This window comes from Astyanax mexicanus, chromosome 1 (genome assembly GCF_023375975.1).
Source record: "Astyanax mexicanus isolate ESR-SI-001 chromosome 1, AstMex3_surface, whole genome shotgun sequence".
NCBI classification, from domain to species: domain Eukaryota; kingdom Metazoa; phylum Chordata; class Actinopteri; order Characiformes; family Acestrorhamphidae; genus Astyanax; species Astyanax mexicanus.
In genome coordinates, this window is record NC_064408.1 from 128,004,634 (window position 1) to 128,022,650 (window position 18,017).

General features: G+C 39.2%; 2 protein-coding genes across 2 annotated transcripts; both read right to left on the reverse strand.

Annotated features, from left to right (window-relative positions):
- Positions 1-1,595: 1,595 nt before the first annotated feature.
- On the reverse strand, positions 1,596-11,175 carry LOC111189963 (uncharacterized). The gene is made up of 4 exons (XM_022663693.2): positions 11,062-11,175; positions 7,178-7,262; positions 4,401-5,651; positions 1,596-2,455 (listed from the first exon to the last, which is right to left on the reverse strand). The coding sequence occupies exons 2-4, from the start codon at positions 7,215-7,217 to the stop codon at positions 2,046-2,048; spliced, it is 1,701 nt and encodes a 566-aa protein (XP_022519414.2). The 5' UTR covers positions 7,218-7,262; positions 11,062-11,175; the 3' UTR covers positions 1,596-2,045.
- A 736-nt stretch (positions 11,176-11,911) lies between these two features.
- Positions 11,912-16,812, reverse strand: LOC125785614 (ribonuclease P protein subunit p25-like protein). The gene is made up of 2 exons (XM_049469524.1): positions 16,760-16,812; positions 11,912-14,066 (listed from the first exon to the last, which is right to left on the reverse strand). The coding sequence occupies exon 2, from the start codon at positions 14,031-14,033 to the stop codon at positions 13,320-13,322; it is 714 nt and encodes a 237-aa protein (XP_049325481.1). The 5' UTR covers positions 14,034-14,066; positions 16,760-16,812; the 3' UTR covers positions 11,912-13,319.
- Between the last annotated feature and the right edge of the window lie 1,205 nt (positions 16,813-18,017).

Here is an 18,017-nt window from a genome sequence, read left to right on the forward strand (position 1 = left end):
TACCTGTGAGGAACACACTTCGGTTCCAGCTCTCTAAATTCGGTTTATCAGTTTAGTGGGATCTTTTCTCTATAGTTCTCTCTCTTTCTCACACACACACACACACACACACACACACACAGATTTGACATTCAAACGCCTCGATTTTCACACAGTTTTGCATGGCAGGTTGTGGACCAGCGCTTTGAGGACATGGTGTTTCAGGTGACACTCAGGCAAATCAGCTGCTCCACCAAAACCACCAACAACCACCATACTGTAGATCCAGTATAACGTTCATTACCTTCATAATAAACCAGAAATACACATATACATAATAAAATACATATACAGTACCAGTCAATAGTTGGGACACATCTTCTCTTTCTGAGTTTTTATGCTTTATTTCTTTATTTAATGTATTTTCTACATTGTAGATTACTATAATATTAAATACATAAAAAAACGATTAATGGACACGTATAGAATTCTGTAGTAAACAGTAAAAAGTGTTATTCCTCCACATGAATCTCCTGATCTAAATCTGATGAACTGATATGGTGATTTGAGGTGATTTAATTGGGATGATCTGGAGCTTCACAGCATGAAGGAAAAGCAGCGACTATTGTTCAGCACCTCCAGAAACTCATTCTTTCTTTAAGACGCTGAGAAAACTATTCTCCCTCATGAAGACACTGAGATTAGAATCTCACCAAGAGTCTGCAGATCTGAACTCAAACAGTAAATTCGCTATTCAGTTTGTATTGATTACTAAAATATAAACTAACGATTAGCGACTAGCGATGAACTAACACACGTTTATAGCCAACAATGTAAAAAAAAATAACAGAAAAAGTAAAAAAAAATGTGTGTTTGGCAGATGATTTCTTTGTTGCTTTTTGGTAATAAATCTTATACCGTTGGAAAGTCTGTTAATTTCTCTTTTAAATGGAAAACATTTGTTAGGAACATGTATTTGTGTGATGAGTAGCAGAGATGAGTATGTAGGCTACGCCAAATCTTCCCTGCTAATGCTAAATATCTTATTCTGCTGTTGCTAATAACTCTAGTTTTAAGCTTTTTGAGCTTCTGGGTTCTCCAGGTGCAGAATCTGTAAGCTTGGTCAATAAGTGTCTGATTGCTCCAAGAATCGGCATTATGCCACGATTGGCTAATCTGGATAGATTACCTGTACGATTGGGCAACTTCAAGCTGGTGTTCCTCAACACCACAAAAAGTGAGCTCTGGTTCCAGTTTCTCCAAATTGAAGGCCAGGTTTCATTTAACGTCCCAAGAAGATGAAAACACCTAAGAAGATCCTCAAACTTCAAATGAGTCAATGGCAGAAAATTAAGCTGATTGGCTAGGAAGATTTGTCTATTCCACAAACGCACATTCCCTACAAATCTTCTCCATTTAAAAGTGAAATTAACAGGCTTTTTTCCAATGATATTAGATATATTACCAAGAAGTAACAAAGAAATAATCTACCAAACACACATTTACTTACTTACTAAGTAAAACACCATACACAGTAACGTACGAAGATATTGTTCGTTAAATACATATTTTAATAACTAAAACATTGGTTTGATTAATCAACAATAGCTCAAACAACAAACAAACATAATAATCCAGAACTCAAGGCTCTTTCTAAGATCTGCAACTAGGTGTTTCAAGACACGGGAGAAACCCTAGTCCTAGTTTTAATTTGAAGACATTTGAAAGTATCTTCAAGTGCCGCCACTGCATCAGACCATCAAAAATGTTACAATGAAACTGGCACTCATAAGGACCACCCCAGGAAAGGATAGAAGGAAGAGCAAGAGTTCCCTCTGTTGCACAGGATAAGTTTAGTCATGCCAGATAAGGTTTATTTAACAGTTTTAAGTTACTACATGATTCCTTGTGTGATCCTTCATAGATCTGATAGATCACTTCACTATTCATTTACTGTGTAAGATAAAAGAGAAGCAGTAAAGTTGCAGAGCAACACCAAACATGTCCAGAATGGAGTAAGATGTTCCACCAGACTACTGATGCAATGCTATTATCAGGCTGTTGTTTCAGTTGGTGAGAATAAGGTAGGTGGCTGGTATGAAACACATGGGTTTTAAGGTGGAGCAGCATCGGGCCGTACTCCAGCCGTACTTCCCTTTCCGGTCCATCTTAACAGAAACACACAAGCCTTTCTCAGGGCCGCCCTGCTGGTCGCTGTCCCAGTTTGAGAAGCTGAGGCTCTGTCCGGTCTGCCAGTACCACTCGTGGGTCAGCAGGCTGCGCCGCAGCCCGATCCACGCCTGACCGTTCACCCCGTCCGCCGCCAGCTGCTGGGCCATGTAACTCTGAGCCTCGGGCCAACTCGGCGAGGCCAGGTAACCGCTCTTCTGCAAGCAGTACAGACGAGACTCAGGCCAGCTCAGAGACTCGTTTTTAACCGTGAACAGGTTCGGAGAGACCAAGCAGCCGTAGGGGTCTGTAACAAAACACACATGGTGACAGTAACGATATTTTCATTTTATTACACTCATCTGTTTAAGAGTGGGGAACCAAAGGCTGGAGTCCAGCACAGAAAAGGCCTCTGCAAACTTCCAACGAAATGATGTTCACGAGCATTGCACGGTGACAACAAGGGCCGGGTATCGAATTTGATACCAAAAAAAGCACAGACCAAATGTCTTGGTACTACCGAGTACTGAAAGGTCTAAAAAAAAAATAAAAGTTGGTGCTAATTTTTGAAGCTTTGCATGAAGCTCAAACGTGCTAAATACTGAGAGATATCGCAAAAAGTATCGTTTGGCTGTTGGTTTTGAATTCAAAGTATCGTATCGGTTTTGAAGAATGTCAAACGATTCCCAACCGATAGCCCTTGTGCCGACCATGCCTTTGTAAGCTCATGAACTTGCAAAAGCGAGTTTATCCTCCTGCAATGCTTGCAAATGTCGCGTAAGCTTCCCATCTGCACACCTCTTTTTTGCAACCAGCTGGATCAACCCATATGTTAATTGCTAGGACTAAAAAAACGTGTTGCTGTATTGGAGGAGTATTTGTTGCTGTACTCGATTTGCTTGCTAAGGTGTTGTTGAGTGGTTGCTAAGGTGTTGCTAGGTGGTTGCTAATAAGATCAGAGTTTTATTACCATTTACCATAACAATAGCTTTTAATACCTGGATTATCATTTACAGACATAGCCGGACCTCCATAAGGAACCCCTATCGCCATTATCTCCAAGACATACACTGCAATCTTTGCCTGCTAAGGTGTTGCTGGGTGGTTGCTAAGGTGTTGCTATGTGATTGTTAAGGTGTTGCTGGGTGGTTGCTAAGGTGTTGCTTGATGGTTGCTAAGGCGTTGCAGTATATAAGGTGTGTTTCTTGCTGTACTCAATTTGCTTGCTAAGGTTTTGTTGGGTGCTTGCTAAGATGTTGCTTTGTGGTTGCTAAGTTGTTGCTAGGTGGTTGCTAATAAGATCAGAGTTCAAGGGGTTGAAGGTAGGGATGACTGTCTTTCTGTGGAAATAAAGAAGCTTCTAAATACTAAACAGAAAAACAGAAACCAACATAAGGAAACAAACACTTGAGTATTTGGACTAGTAGAGGGGCCTATTGGGAATCAGTGGTTTGGACCCAACTCAGATAGTATGAAGAACTTGGCTAATGATTGGTAACTTTGGTCGAGACTTGGCATTTGCCATAAAGAATTGGGCTGAATGTGTTTAATTTTTTAAATCTTGAGATTCTGCAAAAGTGCCGTCAGTCGATTCCCATGTTAGGCATCAGCAGCCCAGAACAGGCTAGTGCAAATGACCAGAGTGATTTTTGCTATCTAGGAAGGTACTGGTGACCCAGCAGATAGAGCACTAGGTTTTTGGTAACAGGGTTGTGGGTTTGATACCAAGGTTTGAAAAGCTGCCACTGTTGGTCCCAACGAGCAATGGCAAACGAGCAATCCTTGCTGTTGCCCTGGTAGGAAGCTCAATAAGAAATCTAACCAACAAAACCACTGAGTTTTTCTTGAGAAGTACGGTAGCAATGTTCAGATCCAGCCTCAGCATCTTTTTCAATTGTCGCCAATGCAGCATCAGTAGGTATTTGTTGCTGTACTTGATGTACTGAATTTGCTTGCTAAGGCGTTGCTGGAGTGATTTGGGGAGAAAGCGCCACCTACTGTACTACCCACCCAGAGAGAACATGGCCAATTGTGCTCTCTCTGGCTCCGGCTGCTGATGGCAAAGATATAGGACCTGGGACTCAAACCCTCAAATCTCGGTCCGGTTATCAGGAGCAAGACTGGAGTCATTGGTAGTAAGTGGTAAGTTGTACATCTACTGAGTTGAGTATTATTTCTACATTTCTATGGATGTTGGATTGGTTTAAGCCCTTTATGCATCTAAAAAATACCATAACAATAGCTTTACATACCTGGATTATCGTTTACAGAGATAGCCGGACCTCCATAAGGAACCCCAGTCGCCATTTTCTCGAAGACGTAGACTGCAATCTTTGAGTAGGGATGCCAGATGACTTGAGACTTTAAAGGAGACAGGTCCACTCTGGCCCAGGAGTACTGTGTACCGTTAATGGCATTCCACACCGCTGTTGGGCTAAATTGTCCATTGTTCAAACGCATATTTGGCACTTGGGCTGTTTCAACGATGATCACAGCCAGAGATTTGGTCTGTGATGTGCTGTGTACCAGGTAGCAGGCAGAGAACATCGAGATTGGGATGAGATCTATCAGACTACCATGGCGGATGAGACTGAGGGACACCGGCTGGGAGGTGGTGATGTTGGAGAACCCGTCCTTTAGACTCTGGAAGAAGGGTAGGAAGTTGGAGCTGCTGGGCATCAATCTCTGAGAGCCGGCAAATGGTGGAGAACCGTACTGAAGCTCAACAATCTTATCTGAAGTAGAGAACATTCGAGAATAGTTGGTGATGTAAAACGGAGGTACGAGGAAACGGTTCCCCAGGAGGTTTGTGGGTCTGAGCTGATGGACGACCATTGTGCATCTGCAGTATGAAGCGTCCAAGCAAGGGTGGGTGAGCAAGACGGAAATGTTGGCATCGGCAGAGATCCTCACCAAGGAGTCATTGCCCTGCATCAGGATAAACTCGAAGGGGCTTAGCGTGAAAGTGCTTTTTTGGTTCTGAGTCATCGTGACGGTCACCATGTTGCTCTTATCTTCGGCGTTGATGACAAGAACCCTGAAGAAGTTGTACGTCCGGTTCAGATTGGAAGAACTCGAAGGATTGGTCCAGTTTGAGACGCTGTAGTCATTTAACAATAGTATTAGCTCTGTTAAATTGAGGAAGGGGATTTGATACATTTTGCCCAGGTTGCTCACAGGTTGGACAACATTGGTTTGGACGCTGTTACCCCTGGTGCTTATGGAAAACACGGTGATGTTGTTGTCGCTGGTGATTCTGACAGACTTCATGGAGCGCCCCAGTTGTTGCTCCTCTACTTCGTTGGGTAGATCCACAGATTTTGACTGTCCTGCGTTCAGGACCTCTGTGAGGAAGTTTGAGCCGTTGATGGAGACACTGAATTTAGTGTTGCTGTGGAGGGCGGTAATTTTGAGGGTGTTGTTGACGTTGGATGGATAGTAGGAGGCGATGTTCACCGGAAAAGCCGTAACAAAGTCCATACCGTACTCCACCACAGCGTGTCCTAGTAAAACAGACAGAGTTAGTAGAACTAGTATAGAACTACAGGGGTTGGACAACGAAACTGAAACACCTGGTTTTAGAGCACAATAATTGATTGTGGTGACGGACAGTTCTGGTGGAAACAGGAGAGTTGAGGTGCACATTGAATTCTGCCGTGATTTGATCAGCCGTGGTTTTATGTTTTTTGGATACAATCCGGGTTAGCACCCGAACATCCCTTTCAGACAGCTTCCTCTTACAGCGTCCACAGTTAATCCTGTTGGATGTGGTTGCTCCTTCTTGGTGGTATGCTGACATTACCCTGGATACCGTGGCTCTTGATGCATCACAAAGACTTGCTGTCTTGGTCACAGATGCTCCAGCAAGACGTGCACCAACAATTTGTCCTCTTTTGAACTCTGGTATGTCTCCCATAATGTTATAGTGTGCATTGCAATATTTAGAGCAGAACCGTGCTCTTACCCTGCTAACTGAACCTTCACACTCTGCTCTTACTGGTGCAATGTGCAATTAATGAAGATTGGACACCAGGCTGCTCCAATTTAGCCATGAAACCTAAAATCCCACACTAAAATGATGACAGGTGTTTCAGTTTCATTGTCCAACCCCTGTACACAGATGTGCCAAAAGCCACAGGACAGCAGAATGGACGGCTTGGGAATACCAGCACCTGTTGTGAGGTTATATCTTGTGAGTCTAATGGCAAGGTGACTTGAATTAGATTAGTTAGCGCAAGCTCTTATAGAGGGTGTCAAATGGATAGGACATTCATTTTTTGAAATTCTGAAGTTCTTACATACTTTATTTACTTTGTTCTTTAGCCTCCCTGACATGGCAAAACATGCGTCATGGGACACAGTACTAGTTCCTGTTCTTATATACACAGTTCCATGATTACCTCATGGAATTAGTTTAGATAAGCAGTTCAAAACATTATATCATATTTTGGTTTATTGGCCATTCCACCAATGTCCTAGCATTCTGGCTACTGAGTGCTGAATGGCTGGCAATCAGGCAACTAACTACTGACTTGCTGGTGTTCTGGCTATTGAGTGCTGATTGGTTTACATTATGGCTACTGAGTGATGAATATGTAAAAAATTTTACTGTTGTGTGCTGATAGGTCAGCATTTTGGCTACTGAGTGCTGATTGGCAGGCATTCTGACTACTGAAACCTGACTGGTTGGTATTTTGACTACTGAGAGCTGATGAGGGCCAAAAGTCTAGCTTCTGGCTAATTTACTAGCATAATCTGGGTACTGGGTACTGACTGGCTGGTATAATAACTACTAATTGATTGGCTGGCATTCGAGCCACTGGATGCTGACTGTTTAACATTTAAAGAAGCTATAAATAATACTTCTAATAGACCTGTTCATTCAGCGTACCCTCTACTGTCTGAACCAACCAGAAGACAGTATCAGGTGGAAGTTCTCCTCACTACAGGTTCTCAGTCTGATTTTAGAATGAGTTATATATGTGATGGTATAGAAATACAGTTATAAACAGTACCAGTACAGACTTACCCTGGTTAAACAGTGATATAAAGAGCAGGATGGTCAGCATGATTATGCCGGACTGGTTCTTCCAACAGGCTGGATGGGTTTAACTCTAGAAACAGGGGGGAAAACAATGTTACACAGCATTAAAATTTTTATTTTAAATACTAATGACTATTGGGGAAAGGTCAGTACTGTTTCCTGAAAACTTAAGAAAATTAGACTAAACACTTTTAGTTATTAATGCCTAAGTTGTGTACCAGAAAAATGTACAAATATTTGAGGAACTAATGTCTGTAATCTTGAGTGGTCAATTCCAATCAAGGCAAAGGGGATGGAATAAGCTATATAATCTAAAATATAGTGTATACATATAAGGGCCATTGCACCGAATCTATGCCCTTTCTGTCCACAGGAAATTACACATATATATGTGCACACAAAATAACTTTAAAATACATTTTATGATGCATTTTAGGCCATACAGTTAACCATAATATATAATCTACTTGTAAGTGTCAGAAACTGGAGGGCCAAACTCAAAATGATGATTCAACTCAAAGTTTAGTTCAGTTTTAATGTATATATGCCCAGAAATGTTATGATCAGAAATGGACACCACTTTTGAACATGGTATGTTTGAATATAACTCTGTATTTTAGAGTTTGATATCGGTTTATGGGCCATTTTACCGAATGGGTGTCATTTGCTTTTTGTATCTCTTCCAAATTAAATCTTATTTTTAAATCTTTTTTTTAACTCTGAATCTGATAAGACATATATTTAACTATTAAAAACAAACGTTTCTAATCTGAAGATGGTTACAAAACTCATGTATCTTTTTAAAAGCATGTTTAAAAGCAAATCTACTAAATTACTTTGTTTTTCTCTCGAGAAAGTCTTTATTTTAAAGAAATGGTTGACTGCATGTTTAAATAATTGATACTAATCAATTAATATGGAGATAAGTCGGGTCTGAAAGGGTTAATTTAGCTGTTTCTCCACCAGAGGGCGGAAGAAGCACTTTGAAAAAAAAAAATGAGAGCATGTTTACAGCCATAAAACAAATGCATAAAAATACACCACAGTGGCATGCTATAATAATCCTCATTAAATATACAGTGCCTTGCAAAAGAGTTCACCCCCTTGACATTTTTAGTATTTTGTCTGCTCACAACCTGGAATTAAAATGGACTGATTGAGGATTTAGTTTGTTTAACAATCTGAAAAATGTAAGTATAACAAAAACTTAAATAGAAAACAAATCTGTAGGATAGAAATACTTCTTCACGCCACTCTATGCACATAAAAAATTTATATACTGTATATACAGCTCTGGAAAAAAATGAAGAGATCAGTTTCTCTGATTTTGCTATTTATAGGTTTATGTTTGAGTAAAATGAACATTGTTGTTTTATTCTATAAACTACAGACAACATTTCTCCCAAATTCCAAATAAAAATATTCTCATTTAGAGCATTTATTTACAGAAAATGAGAAATGGCTGAAATAACAAAAAAGATGCAGAGCTTTCAGACCTCAAATAATGCAAAGAAAACAAGTTCATATTCATAAAGATTTAAGAGTTCAGAAATAATCAATATTTGGTGGAATAATCCTGGTTGGTTTTTAATCACAGTTTTCATGCATCTTGGCATCATGTTCTCCTCCTCCACCAGTCTTACACACTGCTTTTGGATAAATTTATGCTGCTTTACTCCTGGTGTAAAAATTCAAGCAGTTCAGTTTTGGTGGTTTAATGGCTTGTGATCATCCATCTTCCTCTTGATTAAATTCCAGAGGTTTTCAATTTGGTAAAACCATCATTTTTAAGTGGTCTCTTATGTTTTTTTTTCAGAGCTGTATTTAACTCATTTAACCTTACCTTAAATAAGACCAACTAATTTTGTGAAGATGCATTCCATAAAATTCTGATAAAAAATACAGGATGTATTGTAACAGAATAGGTAAAATGCCAAAGGGGATGAATACAATTCGTACGCAATAATATCGCCAACATTTTTTAATATAGTAAACGATATTAAACCCTGAAATATGGAGCCATATCACCCACCTCTAATCATCACATCAGGGTTCTACTTTTTTATTGTTTTTAGCAAAAGAAAAATTCACACTGTTCTAATTATTTCCCATTATATATCTACTAGAGACAGATTATATCTGTCCAGTATCATTTATTTTACTTTAATTCTGCATATATGGAGATATTTGGAGTGCATTATTAATATTATTATTATTAGTAGTAGTATTATGACATTCTGGACCATTGACGTCTGTTACAAATATGATAGTATTCTTATTTTGTTTAATATCTTAGTCAGGGGTGTGCCATATCATATCATATCGTATTGTTTGGAATAATACAATTTTATTTTCATTTTGTTGCAGTAGTGTATTCTGGATTTTTTTTTTCTTTTTTTTACCATTTTATCATATCGCCAAGAGTACCGTTATCGCAAAAATATACTATGAAATATCATGATATTATTTTAAGGCCATATCGCCACCTTTAATATACTGTATATAATTGTAATGTACATATGTACATATCATGCTATCATTGTATCTCAATCTTTGTGGATTTTTAGTTTTCTACATAATTTGAAAACACTAACTGTCTCATACTCTGTGCCCTAATTTCTTAATTAACGGACCAAAAGAAAATCTCCAAAATGACCTGAAATAAACTCTTTTTACCATGACTTCCATTGAAAGTTTACAATGTTTTATCGCTCTCCTGTAAAGTTGCTGTTTTGGAGATACTTGTTTTTCCATTGGACAGCAACGATATATATATATATATATATATATATATATATATATATATATATATATATATATATATATATATATATATATATATATATATATTGTTATTATATAATTGGAATATTGGTTTCTTGCTTCAGAGGACACATCTTCATAATCTAGCTCATTATTGGCCGATAGAGCGCACTAAAATAGGGCATCAGTTATGTCTCTTTAGACAGGATTCGTTTCTCTGGGGGGTTTTGAGGTAATTTTCTCTCTTTTATGGGTTTTTTTTATCCTCTGTGATTTTATTACCGTCCAGAACGATCATGTAGGTGTATTTGTCCACTGCCGGGCACCGTAATAACACTTTGGGCACTTGGGCGTTTCCACAGAGATCCATGTTAAAAAACACAACAGCGAGTGGAAACGGAGGAGCTACTGAACAATGTCATGTGAACAAGAAAAAAGCGTAAAAACTCAGTTTTTTTCCTTCAGATGCAGGAGTTTTATCACTTTTTGAGTAGAAGAGTGAAATATTTTTTGCAGACGTCCCTCTGGGAAACTAATCCATCCCTACTTGCATCCGGACTGCAATTGAAAAAACAGGAGGACCAGTGAGTTTTTTGGCTTTCTCCAACACAACATTGCATCACGTTCAGTAGCTCCTCCATTTCCACTCGCTGTTGTGTTTTTAACATGGATCTCCATGGAAATGCTGCACCCAAAGTGTAATTACGGTGCACGGCAGTGAACAAATAGCTATTTATTTTATTAAACGCGAGGAGACGAAACTCAGAAATGTGCGTCTGAACGGGACTAAAATTACCGGAGGACCACCAGAAAAGTTCAGAGAAAAACAGTAGATAATTCAGGCTGTAATTTATTCATCAGAGGACATCTGAGAAAAACACGTACATGATCGTTCTGGACGGGAATAAAATTACCACAGGACCCCCCTGAGAAACTAATCCTGTCCAGATAGGGCTTAAAGTCTTATTTTTTTTAGCAATTTTTGAATAGTTTCTATTTGCCAAATGAGAGTTACCCTCGATGTGCTCTGATTTCACATTAAAGGATGATTAATCAAATAAATTTCAGATAAAAATAAAAGGTTTTTAATAAGGGAAAGTTCTTACCTGGAGGAGAAGATCCACCACACTCCACAGAGCCGGCTCTCCACTCAACTACCACACCTTTACACACCTCTAACACACATGACTTAAAGCCTTAAAGGCACACACGCACACACACACACACACACACATTTGACATTCAAACCTCTACATTTTCACACACTTTTGCATGACATGCTACAGACGCTGCAGCCTCAAGGACAAGGTGTCTCAAAAGACCTGAAACCAAATCAGCCCAAACCCAAACCAGCGTCTTAATCCACCTCAATAAACTCTATTACTGCACGTCCATGCGGCCAAAACTCGTATATCCATATATACAGTACCAGTCAAAAGTTTGGACACACCTTCTACACTGTAAATGAATAGTGAAGTGATCTATCAGATTATAAAGGAACACATAAGAAATCATGTAGTAACTTAAAAACAGTGTTAAACAAACCAAAATACTCTGTGAAGAAGCTTTTAGATGCTCCTATCTGGGGAGCTGTTTGTTTCTGAGGCTGGTAACTCTAATAGACTCATCCTCTACAACAGAGGAAGCTCTCGCTCTTCCTTTCCTGGGGTGGTCCTGATGAGTGCCAGTTCCAGTGGGTTTTTTTTGTTTGTTTGTTTTTTCCCCATATGGACATTTCTAGCCAGAAGCCGCCGCTCACCATCATTACCACTGTATCCACTGCACTGTTACACTGTTGTAACACCTAGTGAGCTATTTAAATACTGCTGTCCCATGACTTTTGCCACGTTTTTGTAGACGTTACACACTGCTTTTTTTGCAGGGAGCCAAAAAGCACAACACATTTTCATGAGTGAAAGAAATGTTTTGTGGTTTATTTCAAACAAACATAGTCTTTTTTTTAAGACAAATCAAAACTTATATGCATGAAAATACAGATTTTATTTAATTTTCAAAGTTAAACAAAAAAGAATGATCTAATAACCTTTTCCAGTCCTGAAAATAAATGTTCCTGAATGGTCTTAAAGTGATTTTAATTGGTATTAAACAGAGATTTCTAACATTTTTAACCTATGCAAACTCTTTTAGGGGTTCTTATATATTTACATATATATATTCTCAATACCAGTCAAAAGTTTGGACACATCTTCTCTTTATTTCCTACATAGTAAATGAATAGTGAAGTGATCTATCAGATTATGAAGGAACACATAAGGAATCATATAGTAACTTAAAAACAGTGTTAAACAAACCTAAATACTGAAGTTATCTTCTGCAACAGAGAAAATTCTTACTCTTCCTTTCCTGGGGTGGTCCTCATGAGTGCCAGTTCCATCATTGCTCTCAAACACATCAAGAGACAAGAAATTCAAGTAATTAACTCTTGATGAGTTCAGCACAGCTGTTAACTGAAAGCCTGAATTCCAGGAGACTCTACCTCATAAAACTGACTGAGAAAACACCAATAAAAAGAGGTGCTACTTTGTTGAATGTAAAATATGAAACATATTCTGATTTATTCATCACTAGTTTTAGTTTAATAAAAAAGTAATAGTTCTATATGCTTTTCTTTATAGTTTGGATGATTTTAGTATTAATCTACAATTCGGAACATTTTAAAATAATGAAAAAAAACACTGAACTTAAGGTGTGTCCAAACTTAAGACTTTCCAATTTCCAATGTTACGCTACTATAATATTATTTTATTGGTGGCTAAAATGCTTTTTTTCTCTTATTTAAAGTAAAGTCCAACCAAAATTCTTATTGTGACGGGCCTGAGCGTAACATTTTTTAGGACAGAGGTGTGCTGTTCAGTAAAGGTAAGTTTTTTTTTTCTTTTTTTACTACAACAAAAGTCCATTTTACACCACAGTTCTACTTTAGGTGTTTCTCCTCAGGTGTGCGAGTTGGAGATAGGGCTGCAACTAATAATGATTTTGGTAGTTGACTAATCTGATGATTATTTTTCCGATAAATCGATTAGTCGGTTAGTCAGCGATTATTTCAGCCATGTTTTCCATCTCTAGAGATTTAGAAGGCATTTAAAGGTCTAGATATGGGCACTTTAAGAGATACAGATTAAGTTGCGCTACTGTCTCCAGCACTTTGTGTAATGCGGTACTGTTAGAAATGAACGATTAGTCGACAATGAAATTTGTAGTCGACAAATTTTAATATTCGACATTGTCGATTATTGTCGACTAATCGTTGCAGCCCTAGTTGGAGAACACCTAAAAGAAGGCGAGTTCGAAACCTTTCAGAACTTCCAGGAAACTGAAAACTCGGGAAACACAGCGTCCGTCCTCATTCCTGTCCTCCTCCAGCTTGTCCTGGTGCTTTTCGTCCCTCTCTTGGACGTGTCGGCTGCTTTCTCGGGCCTTTTCCTCGACTGGTACCTCCTGCAGAACCTCCAGAACCTCCTCCCCATCCTCCTCCTCCTCCTCCTCCTCGTTTCCTCCTCTGCTGCTGCCTCTGGCCCTGCGTCTCCTCTCTAACAGCCTGAGCCCACAGCGAGTCGAAGCTCCCGGGCGCTTGGTACCCCGGCTGGCCGGAGTCCAGCGGGTCTCTGGAGAGCAGGACCCAGATCCCCGGCACGTTCCTGCTGACCGTCAGGCGCTCCAGCCCCGCCTCCGGCTCCAGCGGCTCCCAGGTCTCCTGGACGGTGCGGTACAGCAGGCGGTTGACCTGGTGCAGGCCGCGGACGCGCCGCTTCAAGATCTCCACGCAGGTGATGGCCTTGGCTACGCTCGGCCCCGCCCCCGAGAACACGATCTGCCTGCAGCCGGCCTCTCCGCCCGCGCTCAGGTTCTGGTTCGGGTTCTGGTTCTGCTCGGGTTCCTCCGTGGTTCCTGCGCTCTCCGCCGCCGCTTTCCCCTCCATCCGACTCAGAGCGAACCTCATCAGGTTCCGGATCTTACTGCCCTCCCGCACCCGCACCTGAGGGGTGTCGGCCGGGAGGCTGGTGAACGGGCACGGGCACGGCTGCTCCACCACACCCGCCTTCCTGTAGTTCTCCATACCGACAGGTGAAGAGATGGAGCTCAGCTGGAGCTGAAAACAAAAATATTACACATTATTTCAGGGTATTTTTGCAAGAACAATATTCTTGGTGATAAATACAGTGGTGTGAAGAAGTGTTTGCCCCCTTCCTGATTTCCTGATTTTTTGCATGTTTGTCACACTTAAATGTTTCGGAACATCAAACTAATTTAAATATTAGTCAAAGACAACACAGCTAAACACAAAATGCTATTTTTAAATTAAGGTGCAAACCTACATGTCTCTATGTGAAAAAGTAATTGCACCCTTGTTAAAACATACCGTCACTGTGGTTTCTGATACCTGAGTACACCTGAGTCTCTAGCCACACCCAGGCCTGATTATTACCACTCAATGCATTAATCAAGACATCATTTAAATAGAACCTGTCTGACAAAGTGAAAGATCTCCACCAAAATATCCTTTAAAAGCTGCACATCATTCAGGAACAATTGAGAAAGAAGGTAATTGAGATCTATCAGTCTGGAAAGGGTTATAAATACATTTCCAAAGCTTTGGGAATCCAACGAACCACAGTGAGAGCCATTGAACACAAATAGCGAAGACATGGAACAGTGGTGAACCTTCCCAGGAGTGACCAGCCGCCCAAAAAAATTACTGCAAGAGCACAGCGACGACTCATCCAAGAGGTCACAAAAGACCCACAACAACATCCAAAGAACTGCAGGCCTCACTAAAGCCTCAGTTAAGGTCAGAGTTCATGCCTCCACCATCAGAAAGAGACTGGGTAAAAATGGCCGACATGGCTACAAAGTTCCATGTCGAAAGAAGAGATCCACTGCTGAGCAAAAAGAACATTAAAGCTCGTCTCAAATTTATCCAGAACACCTCTTGATGATTCCCAAGACTTTTGGAAAAACATACTGTGGAGCGATGAGACAAAAGTTGAACTCTTTGGAAGGTGAGTGTCCCTCAGTACATCTGGCGTAAAAGATAAAACACTGCATTCCAGAAAAAGAACATTATACCAACAGTAAAACATGGTGGTGGTAGTGTTATGATGGTCTGGAGCTGGAAGACCTGCTGTGATAAATGGATCTATGAATTCTGCTAAATTCTACGAAAAGATCCTGCAGGAGAATAATGTCCGACCATCTGTTCGTGACCTCAAGCTGAAACGAACTTGGGCTCTGCAGCAGGACAATGACCCAAAACATACCAGCAAGTCCATCACCTCTGATTGGCTGAAGAAAAACTAAATGAAGACTTTGGAGTGTCCTAGTGAAAGTACTGACCTGAATCTGTTTGAGATGCTGTAGCTGATCTTAAAAAGGCAGTTTATGCTGGAAAATCCTCCAGTGTGGCTGAAATACAACAATTCTGTAAAGATGAGTGGAGACAGAATTCATCCACAGCGCTGTAAAAGACTCATTGCAAGTTTTCGTAAACACTTGGTTGCAGTTGTTGCTGCTAAGGGAGGTCCAACCAGCTATTAGGTTTAGGGGATAATCACTTTTTCACACAGGGCCGTGTAGGTTTGGAATTTTTTTCTCCCTTAATAATAACCACCTTTATTTAAAAATATCATTTTGTGTTTACCTGTGTTCTTTGACTAATATTTAAATTGGTTTGATGTTCTGAAACATTTAATTGTTACGAAATTGTGACATTTTACAATTAACAGAACTTCATACAGTAATAAACATTATTATTAAATTATCATGTAATAATGGCTCTAATAGTAATAGTAACAGTCAAAGTCAAAACATACACAGCTCTGTAAAAAAAATTAAGAGAGCACTTTTTTATAGGTTTATGTTTGAATAAAATGAACATTGTTGTTCTATTCTATAAACTACAGACAACATTTCTCCCAAATTCCAAATAAAAATATAAATAAATGTCATTTAGAGCATTTATTTACAGAAAATGAGAAATGGCTGATATAACAAAGATGCAGAGCTTTCAGATCTCAAATAATGTAAAGAAAACAAGTTCATATTCATAAAGTTTTAAGAGTTCTGAAATAATCAATATTTGGTGGAATAACCCTGGTTTTTAATCACAGTTTTTTTTTTCATGCATCTTGGCATCATGTTCTCCTCCACCAGTCTTACACACTGCTTTTGGATAACTTTATGCTGCTTTACTCCTGGTGCAAAAATTCAACAAGCAGTTCAGTTTGGTGGTTTGATGGCTTGTGATCATCCATCTTCCTCTTGATTATATTCCAGAGGTTTTTAATTTGGTAAAATCAAAGAAACTCATCAATAGTTTAGTTTACTGATTCAAACATTCAGCAAGTTCCCAAGATTGTATAAAATAATAATAATTATAATGGAAAAAGACAAATAATTAACATAACAATGCAATGTAGCGACAAGTAGCAATAACTGGGGAAATACTGTGCTGTAAAACATTCTAATAAAACAGTATTCTAATATATATGTAATATTTACAGTTTTTTACACAGAGTAAAATATACTGTACCTTTATAGAAGCTCCAGTAGAAACAGCAGAACTAAAAACCCAGATACAGAGATATACTGCAGACTGCAGAGCTCCTACAGCAGAACCAGAGTAATATTACTCCACCATACTCACACTATACTCACACTATACTCACACTATACTCCTAATCCACACACACACTGCTCTAACACCTCTCTACTGATCCACACACTCCTGTTCCCCTCACACACTCCGCTTTCTGCAGGTACAGGACCCCAGCAGCTTAGCTTTACCTGTCAGTTAGCCTCCAGATCCACACAGCGGCCACGTGGTCTCGCCTTCAAACACAACTGCCGAAAAGCGTTCCAATCTGCTGCAAACCGCCGCAAAGCCTCATGGGAAATGTAGTCCAACTCTAACAGGCGCTGCTACTGCCGCAGCTGTTTTTAAGGTGTAATGGTAAAATAGCAGCATTTAAGGTGGAATCGTGAATTAGAAGCTTTTAAGGTGGAATGGTAAATTAGTAGCATTTAAGGTGGAAGTGTAAAATAGCAGCATTTAAGGTGTAAACGTGAATTAGCAGCATTTAAGGTGGAATTGTTGATTAGCAGCATTTAAGGTGAAACTGTAACTGAGCAGCATTTAAGGTGGAATGCAAAATGAGCATAATTTAAGGTGGAATAAAAATGAAAAGCATTTAAGGTGGAATGGTAAATTAGTAGCATTTAGGGTGGAATTGTAACTGAACAGCATTTAAGGTGGAATGTTAACTGAGCTGCATTTAAAGTGTAATGAAAATAAGAAGCATTTAAGATGGAATTATAAAATAGCAGCATTTATGGTGTAATGGTAAATTAGCAGCATTTAAGGTGGAATGGTAAATTTAAAGTGTTTAAGGTGTACAGATCAAATAACAGAATTTAAAGTGTAATGGTACATTTAACGCATTTAAGGTGTAATGGTAAATTAGCAGCATTTAAGGTGTAATGGTAAATTTAATGCATTTAAGGTGTACTGGTAAAATAACAGCATTTGAGGTGTAATGGTAAATTAAAAGCATTTAAGGTGTAATTGTAAATTAGCAGCATTTAAGGTGGAACTGGCTTTATTCAGGCTGCTTTGGGTTGAATTCTCTCATACTGGCCACAGGATATTCAACATGCCACCTCATGGCAAGAACTCTCTTAGAATGTGAGAAATAGAACATAATATATATTATAGTTGATATATATATATATATATATATAAAGCTGATATATTGCATACGATTGAAGTATATATAGCTTATCTGTCTCAAACACAAACACACTGTCAGAGTGTTTCCTGACCCATGACCATATATGGTATGAAGAAGATATCACTTCCTCCTTTTGAATTGAAGTTGCCAAACCACTGTTGCAGAAATACAGTTCGCTAAGTCCATTTCTCCTCAGAGAGGCATCAATGGTGTTGCAGGTAAGACTATACTAAACTTATATACCACAATATATAACTTATATACTGCAGTATACAACTTATATACCACAATATACAACTTATATATCGCAGTAT

Excerpts from the sequence above, each read along its gene's own strand:
- LOC111189963 (XM_022663693.2), bottom strand. The coding sequence starts at position 7,217 with ATGCTGACCATCCTGCTCTTTATATCACTGTTTAACCAGG. Across the intron at positions 5,652-7,177 it reads TATATCACTGTTTAACCAGG|GACACGCTGTGGTGGAGTAC; the intron begins GTAAGTCTGTAC and ends CTGTTTTACTAG. Across the intron at positions 2,456-4,400 it reads CTCTGTAAACGATAATCCAG|ACCCCTACGGCTGCTTGGTC; the intron begins GTATGTAAAGCT and ends GTTTTGTTACAG.
- LOC125785614 (XM_049469524.1), bottom strand. The coding sequence starts at position 14,033 with ATGGAGAACTACAGGAAGGCGGGTGTGGTGGAGCAGCCGTGCCCGTGC.